The following is a 25,586-nucleotide window of genomic DNA, read 5'->3' as shown; positions in this document are numbered from 1 at the left end:
GGAGCTGCGGAAGCGAAGGGAGCTGACTAAAACACTGCTTGCTGGCTCTTGGGCAGCCCTGGTGGGGTGGGGGTCAGGGGTCGGGGAGGCCCTTGGGCCAGTTAGGAGGCTGCTGCACATCCAGAGCAGGCAGCCTTCCTCTTTCTCTGGTCAATATCCTCTTTGGAGAATCTGAAGACAGCTTTGACAACGCTTCTCTGCTGAAACCTAACCAAAACAAAGAGCCGGGGTATATACAAAAATACCTGCAGAAGTGACATTGGGTAACAGGCCAAATGCTCCTCCCAAGCCCCGTGAGGGGAATATCATCAAAGACTTTGCAAAGTTGGCTGGTCTGTGGAAGGGCCTGGTGCTGAAGTCCATGTGAGTCATGGGGGAGTCCTGCCCAGCCCAGGGAGCAGTGGCAGAGGGATGGACCAGGGAGGGCACACACCTTAGACAACTTCCTTTTCATCCTGAAGCTTTTTCTCAGAGCTGGTGTGCCCTGTAAAATGTGTCTTGGTCTTTTGAGTTCTCTGTGCAAAAAGGCATTCTAAAAAGCGGTACCAGCTGGCTAGGGCATGCTGCAGACACAGGGCAGGGCAAACCCAGGGGTCCCTTCTTTGGGCAGGAAGCCCTAGTGGGCAATGTGGCAGGCGATCGGTCCCCAATCCATGGAGATGTAGCCTTCTAGCATGCTTGGGGCAATGGGCCGGGGCCTTGGAGTTAGCTGCCTCAGCCTCTTATCCCTACAGATTGTGTGATCTTGGGTCTCAGCGTCCAATGCCATCACAGTGGGTTGCTCCTGTTCCTGGGGCTGCTGGCAGAACTTACCAGGATATGCTGTCGGTATTTAGCTCAGGACTAAGCTTACAATGGGCACTTCATCAACGGCTGGTCCTCACCAAGTTAAATGGATATGCCTCAGGAAGCCAGGGAGCCTCCCTCTCCCACTGCCACAGCTTGGGGGAGGCAGGGAGGCGAGTCCTCACCTTATCTTGAATGGTCTCATCTCGTTCCTGGATCTCTCGCTTGTGGCCTTGGATGTCCTTCTCCAGGGACTTAATGACTCCCTGCAGCTTCACCTGCTCTCCCTTCAGGAGGTCAATGTCATTGGTTCTCTCTTCAATATCCTTCTGCAGGCTGCTGAACTAAACACACACACGCCCCCCAACAAGGCTACTGAAGGTTCGGAACGCCTCTCCATGCTTCCCGACTGTCTCAATGTAAACAGCTCCCTGGTGCTGACCAGCTGGGGGCCAGCACTGCACCGCCCTTCTGGGAGAACGCCCAGCACTCAGCCCTTGGGAGGAGTGCTGGTTTGGAGGATGAAGGATGGCTTAGGGAACTTCCTAGGCCAAGTGAGTGAGGTGGTAATCCCGTCCACAACACGCAAGTGAGGATGGACTACTTGTGCGTCAGAGGCCCCAAGAGTGGTCCCTTAGTGGACCCAAAGTCCTCTGTGACCACACAGACCTTGAAGCATTGGGATCCATGGCCCATCAGGGTCATTGGATCCAACAGAGGAGCCATCTTAGCCACATTCACAAGGGGGCAGAGCCAAGTGCTCTCTGGATTTACCAGTACTGTGATTTCTAACAGCAAGGAACAGGAGTTTGTTTTGAGCTTGGCTCTTTCAGGGCTAAACGTTTTAGGGAGCTGTGTGACAATTCTATAAGGATCTGTGGACCAGATGCTCCACATTTCAGCCATCAGTGAACTAAAACAGCTGCCCCCACTACCTCTGTGAACAGAGCATCTTACATCCCACGCCCTCTTCCACCTGTTGGCTGGAGCTACCCATGGGTGCCCAAGAGCCCCTCTAGGCCAAGAGTTGGTCTCATCTTCAGAAGACCTTTTCTCCCCATTTCTATCAGAGGTTTAGCTCTGACATCTTGACTACTTCCCTTTTTCCAATAAGCAGGAGTCCCAAGGGTACCTCTCAGTGCACAGGGGTGTATCCACGCCCCTTGGGAAAGGAAAGGGATGGGGTTTGCCAGCCAGCAGTCCTCCCAGGGAACGCTCTGGAGTCTGCCTGGGTGTGCAGTGGTCATGGCTCTGCCCCTGTGATGAGGATGTTTGGGAGGGTCCTATGCTGGGGTCACCTGGCTGCTGACCCCCAGCTTGCTCTGCCATACTGCCCTTGCCCACCGCAGGTCTCTCGGGTTACCTTCTTCCTCATGATGCCTGTCTCCCCTTTGAGCCGGAGGTTGGCTTCCTTTTCATCCCGCAGCTTTTTCTCATACTTGGTTTTGATATCTTGGATTTCTCGGTCTTCATCTTCTTCAATCTGCTTCTTGGTCTCTTCAAACTCCCGCAGCTGCTGCCGGACATCTTCCTGTGCCTGGCTCAGAAAGAGGCCGGGGTTGGGGGCAGACTGAGGACCAGGGCACAGGGACCCGTGGTAACTCAGCGCTAAGGAGGTCTGGGAGTAGACGAGCTGCTGAGTCCTCTCGGGGGAACCTTATTGCAGAAATGCGAAGTGAGGTCAGGGATGCCTTCAGCTGCACACTGTCTTCCTGTAGGTCCTTCTGTGTGTCTTCCCATCTGCCTTTTCTCCCTCAGTACGTTAGACGTCAGGCTCCATCACTCCAACCACCTGCTCACCACGCCCCCCGCCTGGCTCTGCTGTTGCTGCTCCTCACAGGGACGCGCGGGCTTCCTGCAGGCGTCCCTTACAGAAGCCGCGATAGCTGCAATGTCACTTGTTAAAGCACGTGCTTGCCTCTCCCATTAGGCAGAAGCTGCGAGGGGAAGAAGCTGGCCTCTAGTGCCCACCACCAAGTTCCCAGTGGACAAGCCGCTTTGGCACACAGCACCTGCTTAATGAGACGCTGAATGAATGGATCAAGTCTGCTCGCGTTTTCCCAGGTCACCCACCCCTGCCCTTTCTGCTGGGCAAAGGGGAGGCAGAGGCTGAGCTGGGCTTGCTGTGGGTACCTCTTCCAGAAGGGTGGTTTTCTCTTGCAGTTTGGCCTCGTAAAATTCAGTCAGCTCCTCCAGGGCCTGGCTCTTGGTCTCATCGTTGTCCCGAAGCTGCTTTTCATATTCTTCCTGCATCCTCTGAGACTTGAGTTGCAGCTCCTGGTATTTCTCGTATTCAAGAAGCAACTTTTGATTGTTGGAACTTTCTGGAGAGAGGCAAGCAGGGCAGGTGGGTGAGGAGCACAAGCCTCGGAGACTCCCGGGAGCTGTGGGGACCTTCCCATCGCCCCCAGTGCCTGTCAGGGAAGCTGCCATGAGAGCCAAGGTTCAAGAGCCCTGTTCGGCTTTCTCACTTCCACCTACTATCATCTTATCTGGTGACCAAGCCCAGCCCCTCCTCCTCTGGGCACAAAGGTTTTCAGGAAGGCCCTCACATGCGTGCTTTAGGGTTCAGAGTCAGGGAGCGCATCCTAACTAGGAAAAGTATAAGGTAAACTGAGGCTCAGTAATGTCCAACGACTCCCTAGAGTACTGCAGGTGAGGAGTGTGCCTGGCAGTCCTGTTAGTCTACCAGGCTTGGAATCTGACTTCTCTCTATCTCCCACTGGCATGCAGTAGGGGCTTGCCATGCCTGAACGAATGAGTAGGAATCCAGGGATGATCTCAGACAAAGCCGTATTCCCTGGAATGTTGGTTGTGTCTGGGGGACCGTCAGGAGCGTTTGCTCCTAACCCACGTCTTCCAGTCCCGACCAGCCTGCCCCTCGGCCCACCCAACTTTTCCGGGAGGCTCACCCAGATCTTGCAGCTCTCGGCTTTGTTTGTCCAGTAGGTCCTCTACGTGCTCACGATGAAACACATCTTGCTTCTCTTTCTCTGTCTTTAAAACCTGAAAGGCAGAGCCACATCATCTCCTTTTTACACATCTCCACGTTATCCAGGGCAGGAACTGTCACAAGGACCACCTGTCTTCATTTGCAAGCAGTTATTTTGCACCAAGTGTTGCCCAATAAAGCAACAGCGACACTGTCACCTTTTGTTTCCATTCTGCTTTGACCTGGAGTTCCACACTCTCCCCACGTACAGCCTTGCCATTAAGTGGGGCTGTCAATGATGAGGTCAGTTTTGCACTTGGATCAAGTGGATGCTGGGATGACAAGGTGGGGTTCCCTTGAGACCTGTGTCAGTGTGTGTGTGTTATTGTTAGGGAGAACTTTGGGTGAGCTGCTGTGTGGGCTGCTAAGGAAATTCATTGCAGCCTGCGGAGATGGCAGCCCCAGGGCCTGATTTTGTACTTGGCTTAGGTTGGGCACCAAGTAAAGTCTGTTGACTGTATCAGTGAAATTACAAATCAATTAATTAGGGGCCAGCATTGCAGTATAGGAGGCTAAGCCTCCGCCTGTGATGACAGCATCCCATATGGATGCTGCTTTGAGTCCCAGCTGCTCCACTTCTTCTTCTTCTTTTGTTTTTTTAAGATGATTTATTTTTATTGGAAAGGTGGATATACAGAGAGGAGGAGAGACAAGAGGAAGATCTTCCATCTAATGGTTCACTCCCCAGGTGGCTGCAATGGCTGGAGCTGAACCAATCTGAAGACAGAAGACTGGAGCCTCTTCCGGGTCTCCCACGTGGGTGCAGGGTCCCAAAGCTTTGGGCCGTCCTCGACTGCTTTCCCAGGCCACAAGCAGGGAGCTGGATGGGAAGCGGGGCCGGTGGGATTAGAACCGGGGACCATATGGAATCCTGGCATGTTCAAAGTGAGGACTTTAGCCACTAGGGTATTGTGCCAGACCCTGCTCCATTTCTGATCTAGCTCCCTACTAATGCGCCTGGGAAAGCAGTAAAGGATGGCTCAAGTGCTAGTCCCCCGCCTCTGTGGGAGACTCAAAAGAAGCTCTTAGGCTCCTGGCTTCAGATTAGCCCAGCTCTGGAGTGAGCTAGCAGATGGAAGATCTCTCTCTCTCCCTCTCTCTCTCTAACTCTGCCTTTCAAATAATAAACAAATAAATATTAAAAACTGCTAAATGAATGAATTGATAAGACTAATAGGGATTTTTTTAAGTCAAATTCTTTGACTTAGGGGAATAATGCAAAGTAACACCCCTTGTGCAAAAAATTAGGGATTTTGCATGACAGCCCAGATCTGAGGAGAACAGGGGAAAGAGTGAGGGAGAACCTGGACAAGCGCATCTAACATACAGACTGAATTAACTTTATTTAACGTTCTCATAACGTAGAAATCAGCGATTCTGCCAGTTCTTCCCATTCTACTGTTTTTCTTGTTGTTATCTCATTTTGCTTTAAAATAAGCTTTTTTTCCAGATCACAAAAGTAACAGTCTCATTGTACGGATGATGGAAATTACAGAAAAGTATTAAAGAACATTTAAACTATCCATAATTAAAATTTACAGAGGCAATTACCCTTCCTTTAGTTGATTTTCTCTGTTTTTATTTCACCCAATTCATGCCATTCACTACAGTTTTACATTCCACCTTTACATTTAGCCCTCTGCTGTAAGCATTTCTGATGTCTTTGCTGTGCTTCAAAGTCCAATGTCATCACCAAGCGACTTACGGCATGAGCACAGCGTGGGCAGCCTGAGTTTATGCCAGTCTCATCTTGGGCAAGGTGGCAACTTTACATGTGTAGCTGTCGGCTCAAACAGACCTGGTTTTTGGTTTTCAGGGACTCCATTTCCTGGACAAACTTGTCCGTCAGCTCCTTCATCTTCTCAGTATAGTTCATATCCTTTAATCGAAGTTGATACTCATTCTCCATTTTCAGTTCTTCCACACGCGTCTTCAGCTCCAACATGATCTGAGCCTGTAGGGGAAGGCACAGCACAGAACTGAGAACATTAACAGTGTGGGTGACTTGGCTTCCTGACACCTGTGGCTTTGACCTGAGACCTGCGGCTCCACTGAGCACTGGACTACATGGATCTCAACTGGAACTCGTCGCCTCACGTTCACAAGACACCAGGCTAAATATGAGTGGACGCAATGAGCTTCCTCCTCTAGCCTCATAACAGGCATGTTCAGTGAGCCTGCCTGTGTGCTATGCATTGGGCCGAGACCTCTCTCATCTCCTTCGAATTGGCTCACAGGCCACTGTCTCCAAGGGGCCTCCTTGGATTCACTATTTAATCCTGGTCCCATTCCCAGCACTCACACTCTCCCCCTATCAAGCTTACTCTGCTCTACTTTTTACTATTTAATTTTTTTCCCAAAGGTTTACTTATTTGAGATAAACAGAAAGACAAGAGTTGGGGGAGGGAGGACTAGAGGGTGAAGAGTGAGGGAGGGAGAGAGAGAGACAGGGTGAGATATAGAAACTTTCATCCATTGGTTCACTCCCCAGATGGCTGCAAACAGCCACAGCTGGGCCGGGATGGAGCCTGCATCCAGGAGCGTCATCCAGGTCTCTCGTGTGGGTGGCAGGGACTCAAATACTTGGGCCATCTTCTGCTGCCTTTCCTAGCCATTAGCAGAGGGCTGAGTCAGAAGTGGAGCAGCAGGGACAGAAGCAGCACCCATAAGAGATGCTGGTGTCACAGCCAGACGTTTTACTTGCTATGCTACAACAACAGCCATTATTATTTCTTTATATCTTGGAACTTTCTAATATGAAGGGGTCTTCAAATGACTCATAGAAACTATACATTATGAAAGAACTGTGCAAGGGTTTCAACATTTTTCTGTATCAAAATAAAGCTTTGAATTCCATGGTCTATGGACTTGCTGAAGTACCCTTCACTACGATATGATTTGCTATTGATTTTGTCTGTTTCTCTCATTAGAACTTGAACTCAGAACCTTTGTTGGTTTTGCTCATTAATGTATTGCAAGTATTCATAGCAGTGCAAACAGTAGGCACTCAAAAAATAGATGCTGAATTGCAATTCCTGCCACCATGGAGCTTGCAGTTTACTGAGGTGGCAGAATAAATGTGTATCTAAAAATCGTGACAGCTGCCCAGAGCCGGGTGGTCCTCTGTCCTGGCAGCACGTCCTGCGCGAGGTCCAGTACGCCTGCACTGGCCTCACTGTCACTAGACCCTGGCTCTCCCGTCCTGTTGGCTTCCGTGTCTGGTGGCTCCCTCCTCCATTGTACTCACTGACAATGAGGCCTTCAGAAGACTGTAACACATACTCCCTCCCCTTCCTAACAGTGTTAATGAGAATCCAGGGCTTTCTTCTTTCTCCCTTGTGGTTACTCCCCCTCCCCACACTCCTTGCTGTCCTTTCTACCTACCTCCCCTACTGCCCACGAATGGCTGCTGTGCCTCCTGGCCAGTGGACGTCAGCACACGGGAAGGAGTGAGGTGACAGCGGAGCACACAGTGAGTGCCCAGTCAGGGAGGTGAGAGCGCGGGGTGCCAGCCAGGAGGTTGCATTGGGGTGGGCAGGAAGCAGCGGGAGAGCAGATGCAGACTAGGTCAGACGCCAAGGTCCCTGCAGGCCATGTGGGGGGCTTGAATTGTACCCTAGGTGGTCTCCGATGGTCCTCATCTTGGCAGGCTGAGCTGACTTCAGGGTTATAAGGACCTCTCCAATGGTAGAGCAGGACTGTTGGAGGTGGTGGGGATGACCATAGCCCAGGTGAGAGAATGGGAAGGGCTTCAGCTGAGGCGGGGCAGGGGAGCAGAAAGGATTAGAAAGACTGGAAGGAGCTAGAGAAAGGGGTGAGGGTGCGGGGGAGAAGACAGCAGGTGGAACCCTCTCCCTGGCTGAGTGGGCCGATCCCTGAGGGTTGGGCTGAGCCTGTCTGGCTGCCCTGCATTGTCCTCACAGCCTTATATGGGGCCAGGAACACATTGAGCACTAATAATACTCCTCAGATAGACAAACCAGCCAGGGATCTGCCTGGAGCCTGTGCGATCCCCTGCGGCTGCTGACAGGTCATGGGGGACTAGCTTATCACCTTTCCTCACCCCACTCTCCACACTGCTGCATGGTCCTCTCCTCTCGCCAAGGTGCGAACCCTACCCAGCCATTCCCTGCCTGAGTCTAGCAACGGGGACCCAAGAGCAGTGGTCACCTCTCTCCAGCTCCAGTCCTGCCTGGCACAGCCAACCGGGAGGTCTTCCTGATGGCATGGGCTCTTCTCCCTCTGCGCACTCTCAGTGTAAAAGGCCACTGGCCCTTTGTTCTGCAAGGCTCTGCACCAGGCTGCCTTCATCACCAGGTCTGGGCTCCTACAGCCTCTTCTTTGAGAGATCACTCTGCACACCTCTTTAAATGTACCAAGTCACCCTCCCAAAGCTACAAGCTTAATGACTTAAGTCTTTTAGCTCTGAAATCTCAGAGAATTTGGCAGTCCGGTAAGGGATCCCCATGCCCCAAGTGGCCTCCTCCAGTGCGTCTTACTCTTACCTTCTCTTCCATGTCTGTTTTGGTCACAAGCACCTCTCCTGCAAAGCCCACCTCCCGCTCTCGCTTGATTCCCCGGCCGTCCTTATCAAAGACCTTCCACGTGAACAGGCAGCCGTCATCAGCGGCAGTCAGCAGGAACTGGTCATCAAAGGTGAGCAACATCTGTGAGAAAAAAGGCCACACAGACAGAGGATGTTTCTGAAGCCACAGGTGACTAGGAGGCCATTATTCTGCAAGACCGCTCTCTGTGCGCAGCCTTGTAGGTAGGTGAACCTGGTCCTGAATGAGACAAGAAGCCCTCAAACAGTGGGAAGAAGCAGTGCTAGAGAGAGAGAATGGAGTCTTGAGAATCAATTCGTATCTAGAATGAATAAAGAAGTCTCAAAACCCAGCAGCAAGAAAACCAAGCAGTCGAGTCAAACAACGGATGGGGGCCAGTGCTGCGACACAGTGAGGGGAAGGCTCTTTACAAGGCCAGTTGAAGTCCTGGCTGTATTGCCTCCAACTCAGCCTCCTACTAAGGGGAAGGCAGCTGTTGATGGTCCAAGTACTTCTGCCTGTGCTACCCACGTGGGAGACCAGCATGGAATGCCTGGATCCTGGCCTGGACTAACCATAACAAGCAATCATTTGGGCAGTGAAACAATGAATGCAAAATCTCTCTCTCTGAGGCTCTGACTTTTAATTAAGTGAATAAATCTTTAAAAAATGTTTTTAAAAAGAAAATAGGTGAAGCCACATGTTGCACTTCAGCAAACTGAGCTGCCAGCTGCCATGCTGAAGTCCTGTGTGGTATGATCCCATCAGTCTGAGTCCTGGCTGCTCTGCTTCCCATCCAGCTCTCTGCCGACACACCTAGGAAAGCAGGAAAAGATGGCCCTAGGGCTTGGGCTCCTGCCACCATATAGGAGATGCAGATGGAATTCTTGGCTTTTGGCTTTGGTCTGGCCTAGCCCTGGTGACTGAGGCCATTCTGGGAGTGAACCAGCACATGTTCCTCTTTGCTTCCCTTCCTTCCTTCCTCTCTTTCTTTACCTTTCTCTTCCTTCCTTCCTTAGGTTTATTTATTTTTATTGAAGTCAGATTTATAGAGAGAAGGAGAGACAGGGAGAGAAAGATCTTCCATCTGCTGGTTCACTCCCCAAGTGGCCACAATGACCGGAGCTCAGCCAATCCAAATCCAGGAGCTAGGAAATTTCTCTGGGTCTCCCATGTGAGTGCAGTGTCCCAAGGCTTTGGGCCATCCTCTGCTGCATCCCCAGGCTACAAGCAGGGAGCTGGATGGGAAGCAGAACTGAGCTGATCTGAAGTTGGTTGCCAAGAGCCTCTTCCGGGTCTCTCATGTGGGTGCAGGGCCCCAAGGACTTGGACTATCCTCTGCTGCTTTCCCAGGCCATAAGCAGGCTGGATAGGAAGTGGGGCAGCTGGGATATGTATTAGTGCTCATATGGGATGTTGGCGCTTACAGGTGGAGGATTAGCTTGTTGAGCCACCATCACCCTCCCTCTTCCCCTGCTCAAACAGTATCTTAATGGCTGTATCCAATATTTGCCTCAATTTTGTAAACAATAATACATACATTTACCCTATTCTTGACAATCATACTCTGGGACATTTATCACAGAAAATCCTGTCCATGACAGCTTTAACTGTAATGGCCAAAAAATGGGGAGGGAGGAAGGGGGGAGCAAAACACTCCCCAAACGGTAAAGGGTTAGATGAGCAGTGAACGTTGACAGTGCGTTGCCATGGAATACTACTTGATGATAAGAACAGTTAAGCGATGCATACAGAAGACTATCCGGATGGTCTGTAGGCATTATGGTGACTGACAAAAGTCACTGTCCGTCAGAAGGTCACACACTGATTTCCTTTACACAAAACTCTCCAAACAGTGGTCTCCAGGGATTAGAGATGAAGGGGAGGGGAGGAGTACGTGTGACCACAGCTGGGTGTCATGAAGGCAACCTTTGTGGTGATAGGACAGCTTTCTGGTAGTACAGGTGACATAAACTATGCATGTGGTAAAATGACAAGCAAACGGACACAGTTCACCAGGTTTATGGTTTGATATTGTACTGTAGTTACACAAAAGGCACTGAATTATTGGGGGATAGTAGGTGAAGAGCATACACGAATTCTGTGTCATCTTTAAAGTTTTCTGTAATATAGGGACTGAGTTCTGGGCTCCCGGCCTTGGCCTGGCCCAGTACCACCTGTCGCAGGTATTTGGTTGGTGAACCAGTTCACTTCCCAGATGGCTACAGTGCCCAGGACAAAAAAGAGCAGCTGGGACTCGAACGAGCATCTGTATGGGATGCCAACATCACAGGCAGTGGCTTAACCCACTGCACCACAATGCTAGTTTCAAGGAGTATTATTTTTAAAAACAAGCATGTGTTAGTTTTATAGTAAGTGTTTTAGTCACAACACTTAGTAGATGTACAGGAAAGAGACCATGTTGTAATATTTACTTTGGACCCGAGGCCAGGTTCAGTACTGGAATGTTCTGTTTTATACTGAAAAACTCTTTCTTAGCAAGGATAGTATTTGCAGGCAAGACAGGATAATTTGGGACATAATTAACTTCAGGTGCTCATGCCAACCTGCAATAAGGAAGGCGCGAGAGAGGAGGCGTTTTCCCAGTGCGTGCTTGACAACGGCTCTGTTTAAACACAGATACTATTCTTTTTTTTGAAAAGATTTATTTTTTTTATTGCAAAGTCAGATATACAGAGAGGAGAGACAGAGAGGAAGATCTTCCATCCTTTGATTCACTCCCCAAGCAGCTGCAATGGCTGGAGTTGAGCCAATCTGAAGCCAGGAGTCCGGAGTCTCTTTTAGGTTTCCCACGTGGGTGCAGGGTCCCCAGTGTTTGTGCTGTCCCTGACTGCTTTCCCAGGCCACAAGCAGGGAGCTGGATGGGAAGTGGGGCTGCTGGGATTAGAACCAGTGCCCATATGGGATCCTGCCATGTTCACGGCAAGGACTTTAGCCACTAGGCTATGGCGCTGGACTGCAGGCCCTATTCTTGCACTTCATTAGACTATCAGTAACCTTTAACTGACTATTTACTGGTTATGAATTCTTGGCAACCACTTGGTGTGCCAGAGAATTCTTTGAAAAAGTTCTTATCATGGTAAAATCTACAGAACACAAAGATGATCACTACAATTGCTGTAAGTGTACATATCAGTAGCACTAAATATCTTGGTGATGTTTTGTAACCATCACCACCGCCATCTTCATGGAAATTCTGCATCATCTGAAATCCAAATTCTGCACTCATTAGGGCACAGCTCTCTCAAGCCCTTGGCAACAACCTCGCTGCCTTCTGTCTCTGTGAGCTGACTACCCTGAGTATCTCGTGAAGCAGAATCCTACAGTATTTGCCCCTGGTGACTAGCCTGTTTCACTTTGCATGACATCCTTGAGGCTCATCCCCGCTGCAGCACATGGCAGAACTGTCTTCCTATTTAAGGCTGGCACGGGTCCAGTGTGCAGGTACACCACATTATGCTTATCCTCCACCTGCTGACAGACATCTGGGTTGATTCCCCCATGTAGCTATTGAACACAGACACTACTTATTGAGAAGAAGGAATGGAAGGACAGTTTACAAATGTGTGCTCACGCTTTTGTCCCCAGAGGTGGCCTTGTGCATCCTTGGGGAGGGAAGGGAGAGAATCTCCTGGGCTATGACTCCTTCTAGTCCAGGTCAGTTTTCTGGAGAAGGGCCCAGCTGTGGTTCATGAGCAGCCAACACAGCAGCTGGGAGGTGTAATGGTGACTGGGTGTGTGTGTGCATTTATAGTGTGACATATTATTATGCATAACACTACGGTGAACTGTTATGTACATAAGCCTGCAGATATATTTTTGACTTTAAAAAAAATTCCTAGAAGTGTCTAGACAAAGAGTATTGACAGTCAACAGGTTGTTACTGGATGGATGGTGACGAGTAAAGAAGGAGAGAGAGACTGAACACAAGACATTGGGAGGTTGAGGGGATGAAGCTGTGATGCAATGGGCAGGATCAGGGACAGAGCCCACGCTCACCTTGGTGATAGGGCCAGCATGGGCTTGGTACTCGTTGAATTCTTTCTGCAGAGGTAGAGGGTACTTCATGGCACGAACGGTTCCTATAGAGGTGCCCACAAACATCATGCGCCCAGAATGGGAGATGACAATAGCTGTATAAACGACATCAAAGGCTGACATCTCTCGAAGAACCTGGAACACAGACAGCTCTGCTCAGTGTGAGATGCTGGCAGGTGCCTGTGGCATCCTGAAGTATTCCTCTCCTCTAATGGCACCCTTATGGGTCTGTATTACCAGTAAGCAAGCAAATAAATAAAGATTTTTCAGGGCAGGCATTTGATCTAGTGGTTAAGATGCTTACATTCTGGGGTCCATGCCATGGCACAGCCGGCTAACATTCCTCCTATGGTGCCTGCATCTCGTACAGGCACTGGTTCAAGTCCTGGCAGTTCCACTTATGATCTAGCTCCCTGCTAATGGCCTGAAAAGAAGTGGAGAATGGCCCACCTCCTTGGGCTCCTATACTCATGTAGGAGACCCAGAAGAAGTTCCTGACTCCTGGGTTCAGAATGGCCCAGCTCTGGCTGTTGGGGAGTGAACCAATGGGTGGAGCATTTCTCTTTCTCTCTCTCTCTCCTCTGTAATTCTGCCCTTCAAATAAAAACAAATGAATCTTAAAAAAAGATGTTCACATGCTACATCAAAGCCATTGCCTGGCTTTGACATCCAGCTCCAATTTCTGATTCCAGCTTCCTACCAGTGCAAACCCTGGGAGGCAGAGGTTATAGCTAATGTTAACTGGGTGCCTGGCACCCACCTGGGAGACCTGGCATGCATTCCTCTTGCTTAGCTTCAGCCCAATCCATTTAGCCACTGCAGGCATTTGGGGGGTGAACCAGGAGATAAGAACTCCATTTCTCAAATAAATACTACTAGAAAATGAAAAATGTTTTCCTAGTACTGAAGGCAGCTGGCACAGTACCTAACACATAAAGACATGGCATATTTCTTGCCTGCTTGACTGATGAATACAAAGTTCTAGGCATTGGGGACACTACCTAAGAAACTATCCCTTCCTGTGTGCATGCTGTAACTCACTCAATGCCTAAACCCTCTGATGTCATTACTGTTTTCTATATGTTTCTATTTTCAAGTTTTATTTTACTTATTTGAAAGGAAAAATGTCAGCAAGAGAGAAAGAAACAGATCTTTTATCTGCTGGTTCACTCCCCCAATGGCTGCACTGGTCAGAGCTGGCCAAAGCCAGGAGCCCAGAATTTCATCCTGGTATCCCATGCATGCAGCAGGAGCCCAGGCATTTGAGCTATTCTCCACTGCCTTCCCAGACACACGATCAGGGAGCTGCATAACAAGTGCAGTAGTCAGAACTGAACCAGCAGCCAATATGCGATACTGTGGGATGCTACTATCCCAGGTGGCAGCTTCACTCTGGTAGTCACAGCGCTGCTTCCTTTTCTAAAACATGTTCCCTCCTCCCCTTAGGATTTATGTGTATTTAAAAGGTACAGTGGCAGAGCGAAAGGCAGGTGCAGAGAAAGAGATCTTCAGTCTACTTATTCACTCCCCAAGTGGCTGCAATGGTAGGAGCTGGGAAGAAGCAAGGAACTCCACTTTGGTTTTGTAGGGGCCCAAGTACTTAGGTCACTCTCTATTGCCTTTCCAAGCGCATTAGCAGGAAGCTAGATCAGAAACAGTACAGCTGGGACTTGAACTCATGCTCTGATGATGGGATATTGACAGCGCAGGCAATGGCTTAACCTGACGTGCCACAATGCTGGCCCGTTATCTCTGCTTTAATGAGGATGACACACATGAGTTCAGAGATGGCAGTGAACCACCTCAACCCACACTCAGTGAGTGGGATTCTGGCTTGTTGCTGCTCTTGAGTGCTATGCTGTTAAACATCACAATGTGAGGATGAGATGATGGTTACAAATGTATTCAGAAAACTTTCATTAGCGCCCATTATATAAATAAAACTGTACTGTCAGAGAATCCATTAATTCCTTCATTTAAAAAGATTTAAATTTTTTAAAAAAGATTTGTTTATTTATATTGGAAAGTCAGATAGGAGGAGAGACAGAGAGGAAGATCTTCCGCACGACGATTCACTCCCCAAGTGACCACAATGGTCGATGCTGTGCCAATCCAAAGCCAGGATCCAGGAACTTTCTCCAGGTCCCCCACGCAGATGCAGGGTCCCAAGGCCTTGCGCTGTCCTTGACTGTTTTTCCAGGCCACAAGCAGGGAGCTGGATGGGAAACGGGGCCACAGGAACTAGGAATTGGTTCCCATATGGGATTCTGGTACCTTCAAGGTGAGGACTTTAGCCGCCAGGCTACCACACTGGGCCCTAATTCCTCTTATTAGTACACCATCTACTCAAGCACCCATGCACTGACTGAATGCTTGTTGTGGGTTATGCAGTGTCTCAGCTGGCTGAGATGTCAACAGCAGTGACACACAGCCCCGCCCTGAAGGATCTGTGTCCTGGTACAGAGCTGTGAAAGCTACCACAGAATGAAGACCAGGAGACTTGGGGGGTCTGTGGTGAGCTGCCATGTGCTGGGCTGGGCTTAGGCCAGGGGACACGGGGCCTGAGGTCCGAGGCTGCCCTGCTGTCTGTGCACTTGGTCGGACACCAGGCCCATCAGGGTGACAGTCACTGAGGAACGCCAGAGAAGCAGATGAGGAGAAGCTGCCACTAGGATCCAGAGAAGGACCCATCATGTTTCTCAAAAAAGATTTTATTTATTTTTATTGTAAAGGTAGATTTCTAGAGAGAAGGAGAGACAGAAAGATCTTTTATCCACTTGTTATTATCTCCCCAAGTGGCTGCAAAGGCCAGAGCTGAGCCGATCCAAAGCCAGGAACCAGAAGCTACTTCTGGGTCTCCCACATGGGCTCAGGGCCCCAAGGCTTTGGGTCATTCTCTTCTGCTTTCCCAGGCCACAAGCAAGGAGCTGGATGGGAAGTGAAGCAGCTGGGACATGAACTGGTGTCCATAAGGAATCCTGGCACTTGAAGGTAGGGGATCAGCCAATTGAGCCAATGGGCCAGGCCCATGAAGTATCCTTGCTAAATGCATTCTTCCCTTAACCACAGGGGGCCACATATCACCACTCTAAAACAGCAAAGTTCAGAGATTTAAAAAAAAAAATACAATGGCAAGACTAGGTGACATTAGTTAACTCCAGGCACTGGCCAAGAATGAGAGGGCAGGTGAGAGACCTTGTTGAATCTCCTGCCCAGAGGGTGGATGAGAGGTCAGAGAACAGGTGAAGCGGAAATGGAAGGGGAAATAAAAGGATGGTCAAAGAGGCACTGGGCAGAAAATCCAACAGGGAGGAGCCGCATGGCAGCCCACGAGCAAGGTGCCGTGTCCTCCCAGGAGCTCTGTGCAAGCATTCCTCCGGCACTCAGCACAGGAGCCTGTCTTCCACTTACCGAAGAATCCGCAATCTCTTTGAGGGTCTGGTCTGATCCCACAGCAAAGATAATCTTGGAATCAGGGGAGATGGTGACACAGTGGTAGCTGCAGGACTTGAGCACGCATTCTGTCTCCCTCTTCCCCGAGGACAGACTCCATTCGTACACAGCGCCATCTGTGCCACCGGAAATCAATTTACTGTCATCTGTGCTCCACACGACTGAACGGACCTGCAGGGAGGAAGACATGGTCAAGTGTGCAAGCACGCACACACACGCGTGCGCACACACACACACACACATACACACACACATACACACACACAGGAAAGGGGCGGCATTCTCCAGATGCTCCAAAGTCTGGGACTGCATGGCCATCCCTGGTACGGCCCTTCTGTAAGCACAAAACACAGTGTTTTGGGAATGCGGATATTGTGTTTTTGCATATGCCTGTAAAATTCTAAAGCTGAAACACTCCCACTTCTTTCTTTATGAACATGTGGACAAATTATAACTGTTTCTTCGTGCTACAATGCACTGTTGCTGCTTTCTTTCAAAACATTTGTATTTGGAAATAATTATGTGTTCACAGAAAGTTGCATAGCATAGAGGAAGTGGACTACTGGAAAGGCACACTAAAGACCTCAGTTGAGGGCCTGGTGCATAGCCTAGTGGATAAAGTCCTTGCCTTGCCTGCCCAGGATCCCATATGGGCACTGATTCATATCCTGGTTGCTCTATTTTCCATCCAGTTCCCAGCTTGTGGCCTGGGAAAGAAGCAGAGGACAGCCTGGGCACAGTGGTCTAGCAGCTGAGTCCTCGCCTTGAACACTGCCAGGATCCCAAAAGGGCGCTGGTTCTAATCCTGGCAGCCCCGCTTCCCAATTGAGCTCCCTGCTTGTGGCCTGGGAAAGCAGTTGAGGATGGCCCAAAGCCTTGGGACCCTGCACTCACATGGGAGACTTGGAAGAGGATCTGGGATCCTGGCTTTGGGTTGGCACAGCATCAGCTGTTGCAGTCACTTGGGGAGTGAATCATCGGACGGAAGATATTTCTCTCTGTCTCTCCTCCTCTCTGTATATATCTGACTTTGCAATAAAAATAAATAAATCTTAAAAACCAAAGAAATAGATGACAGCCCAAAGCCTTGGGACCCTGTTACCCATGTTGGAGATCTGGAAGAAGCTCTTTGCTCCTGGCTTTGGATCAACCCAGCTCTGGCTGTTTCCACCACTAGGGGAGTGAACCAGTGGATGGAAAATCTTTGTCTCTCCTTCTCTCTGTAAATCTGACTTTCCAATAAAAATAAATAAATCTTGAAAACAAAAAAAAGACCTCAGTCAATCCTCTCCCCAAAGGATCAAAGCAATCATTTAAGGTGTCTGTCCAGAAGGCCTACAATAAGTGGGGACACATTCAGGACAAGAAGTCCAGTCTTGGTAGGAACAGCATGTGGCACTGGAGTCACGACTCCCACCATTCCTGGTCCAGCCTCAGAAACTTCACTGCTGGGTTCTCTGGGAGGGCTTGGCCATGGCAATGATACCCCCTTTCCCTGTAGCACCCGTTTCTGGGCTATGGCCTCCCCCAGTTAAGAGCAAGTTACTGGTATTTCTTATCCTTACTCTTGCCAGATGTTGCACAAATTCTATTCCCAGCAGGCATAACCAAAGGAACCAGATCTCCCTTGGCCTGGCCAGCCTCTCATTTATTGGCAGGAACTCTGCTCAGAGCATAGCAGGCAAAAAAAACAGTGCTTCCCAAGTGCTTTTGCCTCAGTCTGCACATGGTGGGGATGCTCCACACTCTGGGGAGTGAGGTGCAAAGACCATGGGCTTCCATTTACCAACCCCTGTCTATCCTGGACACACCACTGCTGCAGTGGGGATGTCATTTCTGGTAAGGCAGGTCCCTCACTCTGACTGGAGCAGTCTGTGGCTATCATGCCTCAAGACAAACGTCAGTCTCTCTCTCTCTCTCTTGCTTTCCTTCAGGGAAACCTGGAACAGAACATGGAAAAGTTAATGCCTATGGGCAGTGAACGTAACAATGCAGATCTTGCGAGAGAGTAGCTCTGCGTTACAAGCAAGATGGCAGAGCAGCAAAATTTTAATATAGTACTTGGGAAAGACTTTTCAAGCTCACAGACAACTCCGGGCTGAAGGCTGTGTGCAGGTGCCAGGCTATACCAGCCAGGAGCAGCCATGTGTGATACGAAAAATAACATGAGAGTATCTCCTAGCTGGTGAAGACCCCTTGATGCAGGATGGAGCCTGGGTGGCACAAACGGGTTTAAATGCAGCATCTGATCAAACTTCCAGGAGCGCTTGTGACCAGGACCACATCCTAGGAGGCTAGGATTAAACATAAATCACTCCTCCCCCGCAGCTAGCAGACAGCAGCCATGACCAAGGCCGCCCCTTCTCAGGGACAGAGAGGGAATCGCCAACATAGCAGCCCCTGGCTGAATGTGGAGAACAAAGCACAGACTTCCTGAATCGTCACAGCTGCCTCCGAGGCACAGCTGGCTAAGGGGTTTACGTAAGACCTGTGACTAGTAAGCAGCCTAGGCTGTGCAGGAGGAATCTCCATGACTAAAACACAAAAAAAGAAACAGTCATCATTGGCCAGGGGAAATAACTTCACAGAATCAATTCAGCAAAATCACTAAACAAATAAAAGCCAAACAAATAACCACCATCACCATCCTTTGGGAGCACATACCCAGAACTGCTATAATAGATTGTCCAGTCAACAAAAAAACATGAAATTTACAATTTCTATTTTTCTTCCTGTTGCTGATTTTGTTTTGTGGCTTTTCATTTAAGGGGATGTATAGTAACTGTGTAACGGAGACTCTCATATCCAGATGTGAGGATACAATGCAGTATGTGTTTCTACTTTCAGACAAACATGGACTCCCAACGAAACTGTTAACTATATCTTGATACTAGGATGCTGGACTCTCTGCCATTGTCCATGCCTGCAATGATGAACATAGGAGTGTGTATGAAGAACTATACTATAATAATGATATAGGGGAACTCAGTGAGGGGGAAAGGAATTGGGGAGGGGATAAAAGAAATCCCAGGGCTTACGGAACTGTGTCATAAAATGACAATAAAAAGAAGTAAAAAACCATGAAAAATACAAAGAAACAAACGATAAGCAAACTCCAAAACCTAACAAGGTAGTGTGACCAATAAGAAAATACAAACAAAACAGCAACAGAACTGACTTGAAGGCATCCAAGTGGTAAATTCGGCAGATAAAGATGTGTACAGTGAACAAAAGGAAAAATGCTTAAATAATTAAAGGAAGGCAATGAGCTTTTGGTGTAGTGGTTCAATTACCACTTAAGACAGCCATATCACACATCAGAATGCCTGGTTCGAGTCCTGGCTCCTCTCCTTCTAATCCAGCTTCCCATAATGTTCAAATAGCAGAAGACGACTTAAGTACTTAGGTACCTGCCAAGGCTAATGGCCAGGAAAGGCAACAGCGGAGGGCCCAAGCCCTGGACCCCTTGTGCCCATGTGTAAGACTGGAACAAGCTTCTGGCTCCTGGCTTTAGACTGGCCCAGCTCTAGCCATTGCTGCCATTTGGGGAGTGAACCAGTAGGTGGTAGGTCTCTGTTTCTTCTTCTCTCTCTGTAATTTTGCCTTTTATATAAAAATAAATAAATGTTAAAAAAAGAAAGAAAAATTGGGGCTGGTGTGATGGCTCAATTGGCTAATCCTCTGCATGCAATGAAATTTTCTGTCTTTCATCTCCACTATCAAAGCTATGCTTAGTTCCCAGCCTACCTTGCATCCACACTTCCTAGCTGGTCTCTATCACTCCATTTTTCTTCCCCTCTAACCCATCTTCAATACTGATTACAGAATTACCTTTCTAATCATATGAATTCCTCTTTTAAGTCCTTTCAATTGTTGTTGTCTTATAATCAGTTTATTCTGATATCTATTAATTGTATTGTCTCAATAGCTTTTGAATCCATCTCCTTCATTCCAGCTCCACCATGCTCCAAAAAAAAAAAAAAAAAAATACTATCATTGATTATGTAAGCATCACAGACTCCTACCTTTGGGGCCGGAACAATGGCCCAATTGGGCAATTTTCCACATCCAAGTACTGGGATCCCATAGGGATACCAGTTTGTGCCCAGGGTACTTCACTTCCCATCCAGTTCCCTGCCTGTGGCCTGGGAAAGCAGTTGAGGATGGCCCAGTACCTTGGGCTCCCTGCACCCATGTGGGAGACCCAGAAAAAGCTCCTCACTCCTAGTTTTGGATTAGCTCAGCTCTGGTCTTTGTAGTCATCTCAGGAGTGAACCAGTGGATACAAAATATTTCTCTCTGTCTCTTTTCTCTGTAAATCTGTCTTTCCAATGAAAATAAATCAATATTAAAAAAATATACTCTTGTTTCTTTCAACATATTCTTTTTTTTTTTTTTATTGTTAATTATTTTGCATTATGTGACAGTTTCATAGGCTCTGGGAATCCCCCCCTCCCTCCCCCTCCCCTCCCCCCGGTGGATTCCTCCACTTTGATGCAGTATTACAGTTCAAATTCAATCAAGATTCTTTCATTGCAAACATATACCAAGCATAGAGTCCAGCTACTTATTGTCCAGATTGGTTGAACAGTTTCTTGGGGAGACCTTTTCTGGTCTGAAGTTTGAGCTGGCAGAATATCATCACAGTCAATTAAGAGTCCCAATATAACATCAACAGCAATTTGCAATGTTATGGAGTTGACATGGTTTTGAGTAACCAGTGTATTAAAAAGAAAAAAAATAAATTAAAAAAAAAAAAAAAAAAAAAAGGAAAACAAGTCCTAGCCACAACCTATGATTAGCTCATTGACATTTCAATTTAGTTCATATACAGGACCGGCTGCTCTATACCTTAAAATGGCCATAAGGCACCATTCAGCTGTTTCGTGTCCATTTCATCTTAGTATTTAGCCAGTTGTTGTGTTGAAGTAAAATTTTGCTGATCTTGACAGATTTTAGGATAATCCAGACTGGCTTGTAACTCTAACAAGATATATGTCAACATTTTAGGTGCAGAACATTTTTTTTTTGGGGGGGGGGTGTGCAGGAAAATCCCCAACATCATGGTGAGGAGTAAAACTAATCTTTGTGACCCACCCAGCGAGGCATGAGCCAATCCATGCCAGCTCTTTCCTGTCAGATTTCAAGTTCTACTTTCTGTTGTTTATTTATTTTAGGTTTTTTTTTTTTATTTTTTTTTTATTTTGTATGATTGTGTGTTTGCTGTGAGGGGTTTTCGAAGTGATCCCGATGGTCATTGCGAGGGAGGAGGGGTCCAGAGGTGGAGCCAGGCTCGGACCAGAGAAAGCTCTCCTCCCTGGTCCCGAAGGACGTTTATTGTTCTTCTGTTTCTGCAGACCACTCAGGGCTTCTGGTTGTCTTTCCGATGACGTTGGTTTCTGCACGGTAGTGTTTGGACTTCTTCCATCCCCTGTGGAAGCTCCGGTTGGGGGTGGGTGACCTCAGAGTACTCGGCCTCCGAGGGCATCCAATTCCCTGTGGCCTCCTTGGCAGTTGGGATATAGTCCTTGTTGCTCGTATTAATAGTTTGTGGTGAAGGTCTGGGAGTCTTCATGGTTGGAGAAGATCTTCGCACACGACATAGGTGATAGAGGGCTAATCTCAAGAATATACAAAGATCTCCAGAGAAACCAAAACACCAGAACAAACTGCTCAAGAAATGGGCACGGGAAATGGGCAAACACTTCACAAAAGAACAAACCCAAATGGCAAACAAGCATATGAAAAAATGCTCAAGTTCCCTGGCAATAAGGGAAATCCAAATGAAGACAACAATGAGGTACCACCTAACTCCAGTAAGGATGGCACACATACATAATACCACCAACACTTGCTGGCGAGGATGTGGGGAAAAGGGAACCCTTCTCCACTGCTGGTGGGAGTGCAGACTTGTACAGCCTCTATGGGAATCAGTTTGGCGAATACTCAAACAACTGAAAATCAACATACCATATGATCCAGCAATAGCACTCCTTGGGATATATCCAAAACATCTTCTACTCAAGAAACCAACATGCACGCCTATGTTCATAGCAGCACAATCTACGATCGCAAAAACCTGGAAGCAGCCAAAATGCCCATCAGTGGAAGACTGGCTAAGAAAGCTATGGTTCATCTACTCCATGGAATACTACTCAGCTATTAAAAAAAACGAAATGCAATTCTTTGTGGACAAATGGGCCCGACTGGAATCCATCATGCTAAGAGAAATGAACCAATCCCAAAAGGTTAAATACCACATGTTTGCCTTAATCTGAGATGAAAAGAGAACAACTTGGAAAATAGTACCTGTATATTGTAATATTAGTGCAATCTCTAACAACCTGTATCCAATGCAATAAGATAAGGCGATATAATCTATAAACCAACAATTAATGTCAGAATACTTAAGATCTACATCGAAAATCTGTAAAACCTACTATACCCTCAATACGCTATGTTAACCTGTAATGGGGGGGAGTGCAGGGAAATCTTTCAGGACCATAAAAAGAGTGAGAAAAAAGTATAATATAGCCTATCAAGATCAAATCTGGTAATTCATAGATAACAGACTCAAAGCGGCACTAAACAACACTAAAACTACTATACCAATGCATGAGGGGGGAATCGGGTGCGATCCTGACAACCTCTTAACAGGAGGTCATGTGCGTGGAGCAGGGGAGCACTCCAGAGTGGAGCAGGTGGTAAGGAGGAAGCTTGGATCTCAACATATTCTTTACCCTGCAGCCAAATTAGTCTCGGAAGACTAATGCAAATCTTATCATTTCCTATTTTGAAAGTCCTCAGTAATTCTGCTGGTATGGGCAGGCTTGTGAGAGTCTAGGAGTGTGGGCTTGTAGGGGACCTTCGGTTAGTGCCGGCTGTGGCATGTGGGGACCTGGGGATTTGCTCCCAGGCAGGTAGAATGAACCTGGGTAATTCTGCACGTGCTTGATCCCAAGTGGGGTTGGGGAGAAGGGAGAGCCCTAGGTTAGCATGCTAGCACGGTGTGCTTGTGGGCTGGGTTGGGGGAACTGTGAACCCAATTGGATCTTGGGTGGGCAGAGGGGTAGGGTCTACCTCAGGCCAGCACATATGCCAAGGGCTTGAGTCCCTGGGGGGCAGGCAGAACTCCAGGTCAACACACCACCCTACTGGAAGACTGGGCTTCAGAACATTGGGCTGGGGAACCCACGTGCTCTTGGTGCAAGGAATGTGGCTTGCTCAGGTAGGAGGCTATGGAGATGTGTGGGAGGGAGGACTGCTGAATAAGTATGTTGTAGGTGAGGAGTAACTTCTGTGGGTCTTCCACAGATAAGACCACTGTACTTGTAGCTAATCTAGGGGGCTAAGACCCAGTGGTTTGGAGGAGGGAACCTGGAGGAACTTTTTGGGTTAGATTGATGCACACACTGGGAGACCTGAGCTGGGATAGTTAGCACTGACCACCGCTGACCATCACCTACCAGTGCACACTGAAGCTGGGGCTGGGGGCCTGCCTGGCAGGGCTAGATCACAGTACTTACCAGTGAGTGCTAGAACAGGAGAAGGTTAATGTTAGGGACATCAACCAGCACCTTAGAGAACCAGGTCTGGGTACAGATTCTGTGGGGGCATACGTAGGCTTACCCATGCAGAATTGCAATATCAGCTGGTTTGCTCAAGAACTGGGGGTGGTGACAGGCTGAGCTAGGCATGATCATGAAATCCTTCGACACTCATGGGACCTGGGGTTGGGAATAGGCCAGGCTGGTTGAGACTATAGCACCCATAGTTGTACCCAAGAATAGGGTGTGGTGTGGATTGGCCTGCAATACCCACCAGCTCACACAAAGGCCAAGACAGAAGAGGAATACTGTGGTGGGTAAGGGCCTAGCACCCATTAGCACATGTGAGATATGGGTCTGGGAGTGGGCCAGATTTGGGCACTTGGGGAACTCCCCTGGTGGGCTATAGTTTTTGCTGGTAAGTCTGACAGAGGCCTGGGTGGTGGTCAGGCTGGGCAAGCAAGCTCCACTCGTCAGCAAGTGTGTGCGCTGGTTCTAGGGGGAGAGGGAAGACCAGGCAGGACTGGGCCAAATAGTAGCACCATGACATGTGCAGGAGTCAGGATGGGTGTGGGCCACGCTGGGCTGGGCTAGGCTGTCATACCCACCAGTTTTCATGAAAGCCAGGGATGGGGGCAGACTAGGCAGGGCTAGGCTGCAGCACAACACCACTGAGAGTTGGGAAAAGGTGGCTGGGATGGGCCAGGCTGCAGCATCTGATGGCAAAGGCCAAGACAAGGGATGGGCTATGCCAGACTGGGTCAGAGCAATTACCAGCATGTGCAAAATCTATGACTGAATAGTTCCCACTGGTGAGTGCAAGAGCTGGAATGGGGGTGGTCAAGTAGGTTGGACATGACTGCAGTGTGTCTTGGCAAGGGTGTGGACTGGGTCTGAGGTGTGTCAAACTGGGATAGACTCCAGCACCTGCTGCTGCTCACAAGAGCCAGGGTGGGTATAGGATGGGCTGGGTTAGGTCTTGGCACCTGCTAAACCATGTGAGAGCTGGATCTGAGGGTGGACCAGGAGTGGCTGAGCCATAGCACTCAAAAGAGCTGGAATGGGTATGAGCCAGTTGGGCAAGGCCACTGTTCCTGCCAGTACAGAAGGTGAGCCAATTCAAGATGGACTAATGACCCAGCAATGTGCATGAGATCTGCCATTGGGAGGTGATCTGATAGAGACGTTTGGGAAACTCCTCTGTCAGGACACAGTCCCTGCAGGTAAGCACCAGAACCAAGACTGGGAGCAGCTCAGACTAGGCCAAGTTATAGTACCCACCAGTACATGTGTGGGTCAGGTCTGGGGGTAGGCCAGGCTAGGCTAGTTCATGACACCCACTGGCAGATCTGAGAACCAGGACAGGGTTCAGGACAGGCTGGGTTGGGCCACAACCCCAGCCAGTTCAAATTAGGGCTGGGACTGGGGGCTCTCTAGGTAGGGCTAGGCTGTGGCACCCAGCAGCATGACCTGGAACTGGGGGCAGGCTGGTCGAACTGCACCCACTGGAGAATGCTGTGGTGAGATGGGCCATGTCAGATTGGGTCACAGCACCCACCAGCACACATGTAAGAACCAGGGTGGCGTTGTGAGCCCAGTAGGGGGCAGTGAGATTCCCTTGCTGGGCCATTGCTCCTGCTGTTAAGCATGAAAACGGTGACTGGGGCAAACAACTGCATGTGAGGTGCTTTAGAGTAGAGCCAGGATGGGCTAAGTGATTGTAACTACTAGTCCATGCATGAGGCAGAGTAAGTGTAGGCTGGTTGGGCTTTGCCGCAGGATCAGCCAACAAGTGCTGGGACTGGGGGCAGGTACTGTCAAACTAGACTACAGAACCACCTGGAAAGTGCAAGATCTAGGGCTGGGAGTAGAAACTGTGGCACCTTTCTGATGGGCTGCAGCTCCTACGGGTGAGCATGAGAACCTGGGCTGGGGGTGGACTTGGTTGGATAGGCAGTAGCACCCACCAGCATATGTGTGGGCTGGATGGTGGGATTGGTTGGCCTGGCTAAGCTGTAGCATCCATGGTGTGTACAAAAGCTGAACAGGATGTGGGACAGATCAGACAAGTCTGCTGCACATACCATCACGTGCAGGAACCAGGACTGGGTATGGGCCTGGTAAGGTTATTGGGGGTTTCCATGAATGGGCTACAGTTTCCACTGGTGTATTTGAGGGCTGAATGTGCAGTTGGCAGAGTTAGGC

The 25,586-nt window shown here is 48.8% G+C and overlaps 1 protein-coding gene across 5 annotated transcripts in view; it reads right to left on the bottom strand.

Annotated features, from left to right (window-relative positions):
* Positions 1–25,586, bottom strand: part of CFAP57 (cilia and flagella associated protein 57) — a 74,200-nt gene that overhangs the window by 25,505 nt on the left and 23,109 nt on the right. For all 5 annotated transcript variants that reach the window (XM_058679946.1, XM_058679945.1, XM_058679947.1 and 2 more), the window contains 8 exons: positions 15,793–16,005; positions 12,343–12,516; positions 8,284–8,445; positions 5,577–5,732; positions 3,699–3,792; positions 2,920–3,110; positions 2,150–2,323; positions 972–1,130 (listed from right to left, as the gene is read on the bottom strand). In XM_058679946.1, coding sequence (XP_058535929.1) covers positions 972–1,130; positions 2,150–2,323; positions 2,920–3,110; positions 3,699–3,792; positions 5,577–5,732; positions 8,284–8,445; positions 12,343–12,516; positions 15,793–16,005 — 1,323 coding nt within the window. The remainder of the gene's footprint in view (positions 1–971; positions 1,131–2,149; positions 2,324–2,919; positions 3,111–3,698; positions 3,793–5,576; positions 5,733–8,283; positions 8,446–12,342; positions 12,517–15,792; positions 16,006–25,586) is intronic.

This window comes from Ochotona princeps, chromosome 2 (assembly GCF_030435755.1).
Source record: "Ochotona princeps isolate mOchPri1 chromosome 2, mOchPri1.hap1, whole genome shotgun sequence".
Classification (NCBI taxonomy): Eukaryota; Metazoa; Chordata; class Mammalia; order Lagomorpha; family Ochotonidae; genus Ochotona; species Ochotona princeps.
The sequence above is the reverse complement of the archived record's forward strand: the minus strand, read 5'-3'. Positions and strand labels throughout refer to the sequence as shown.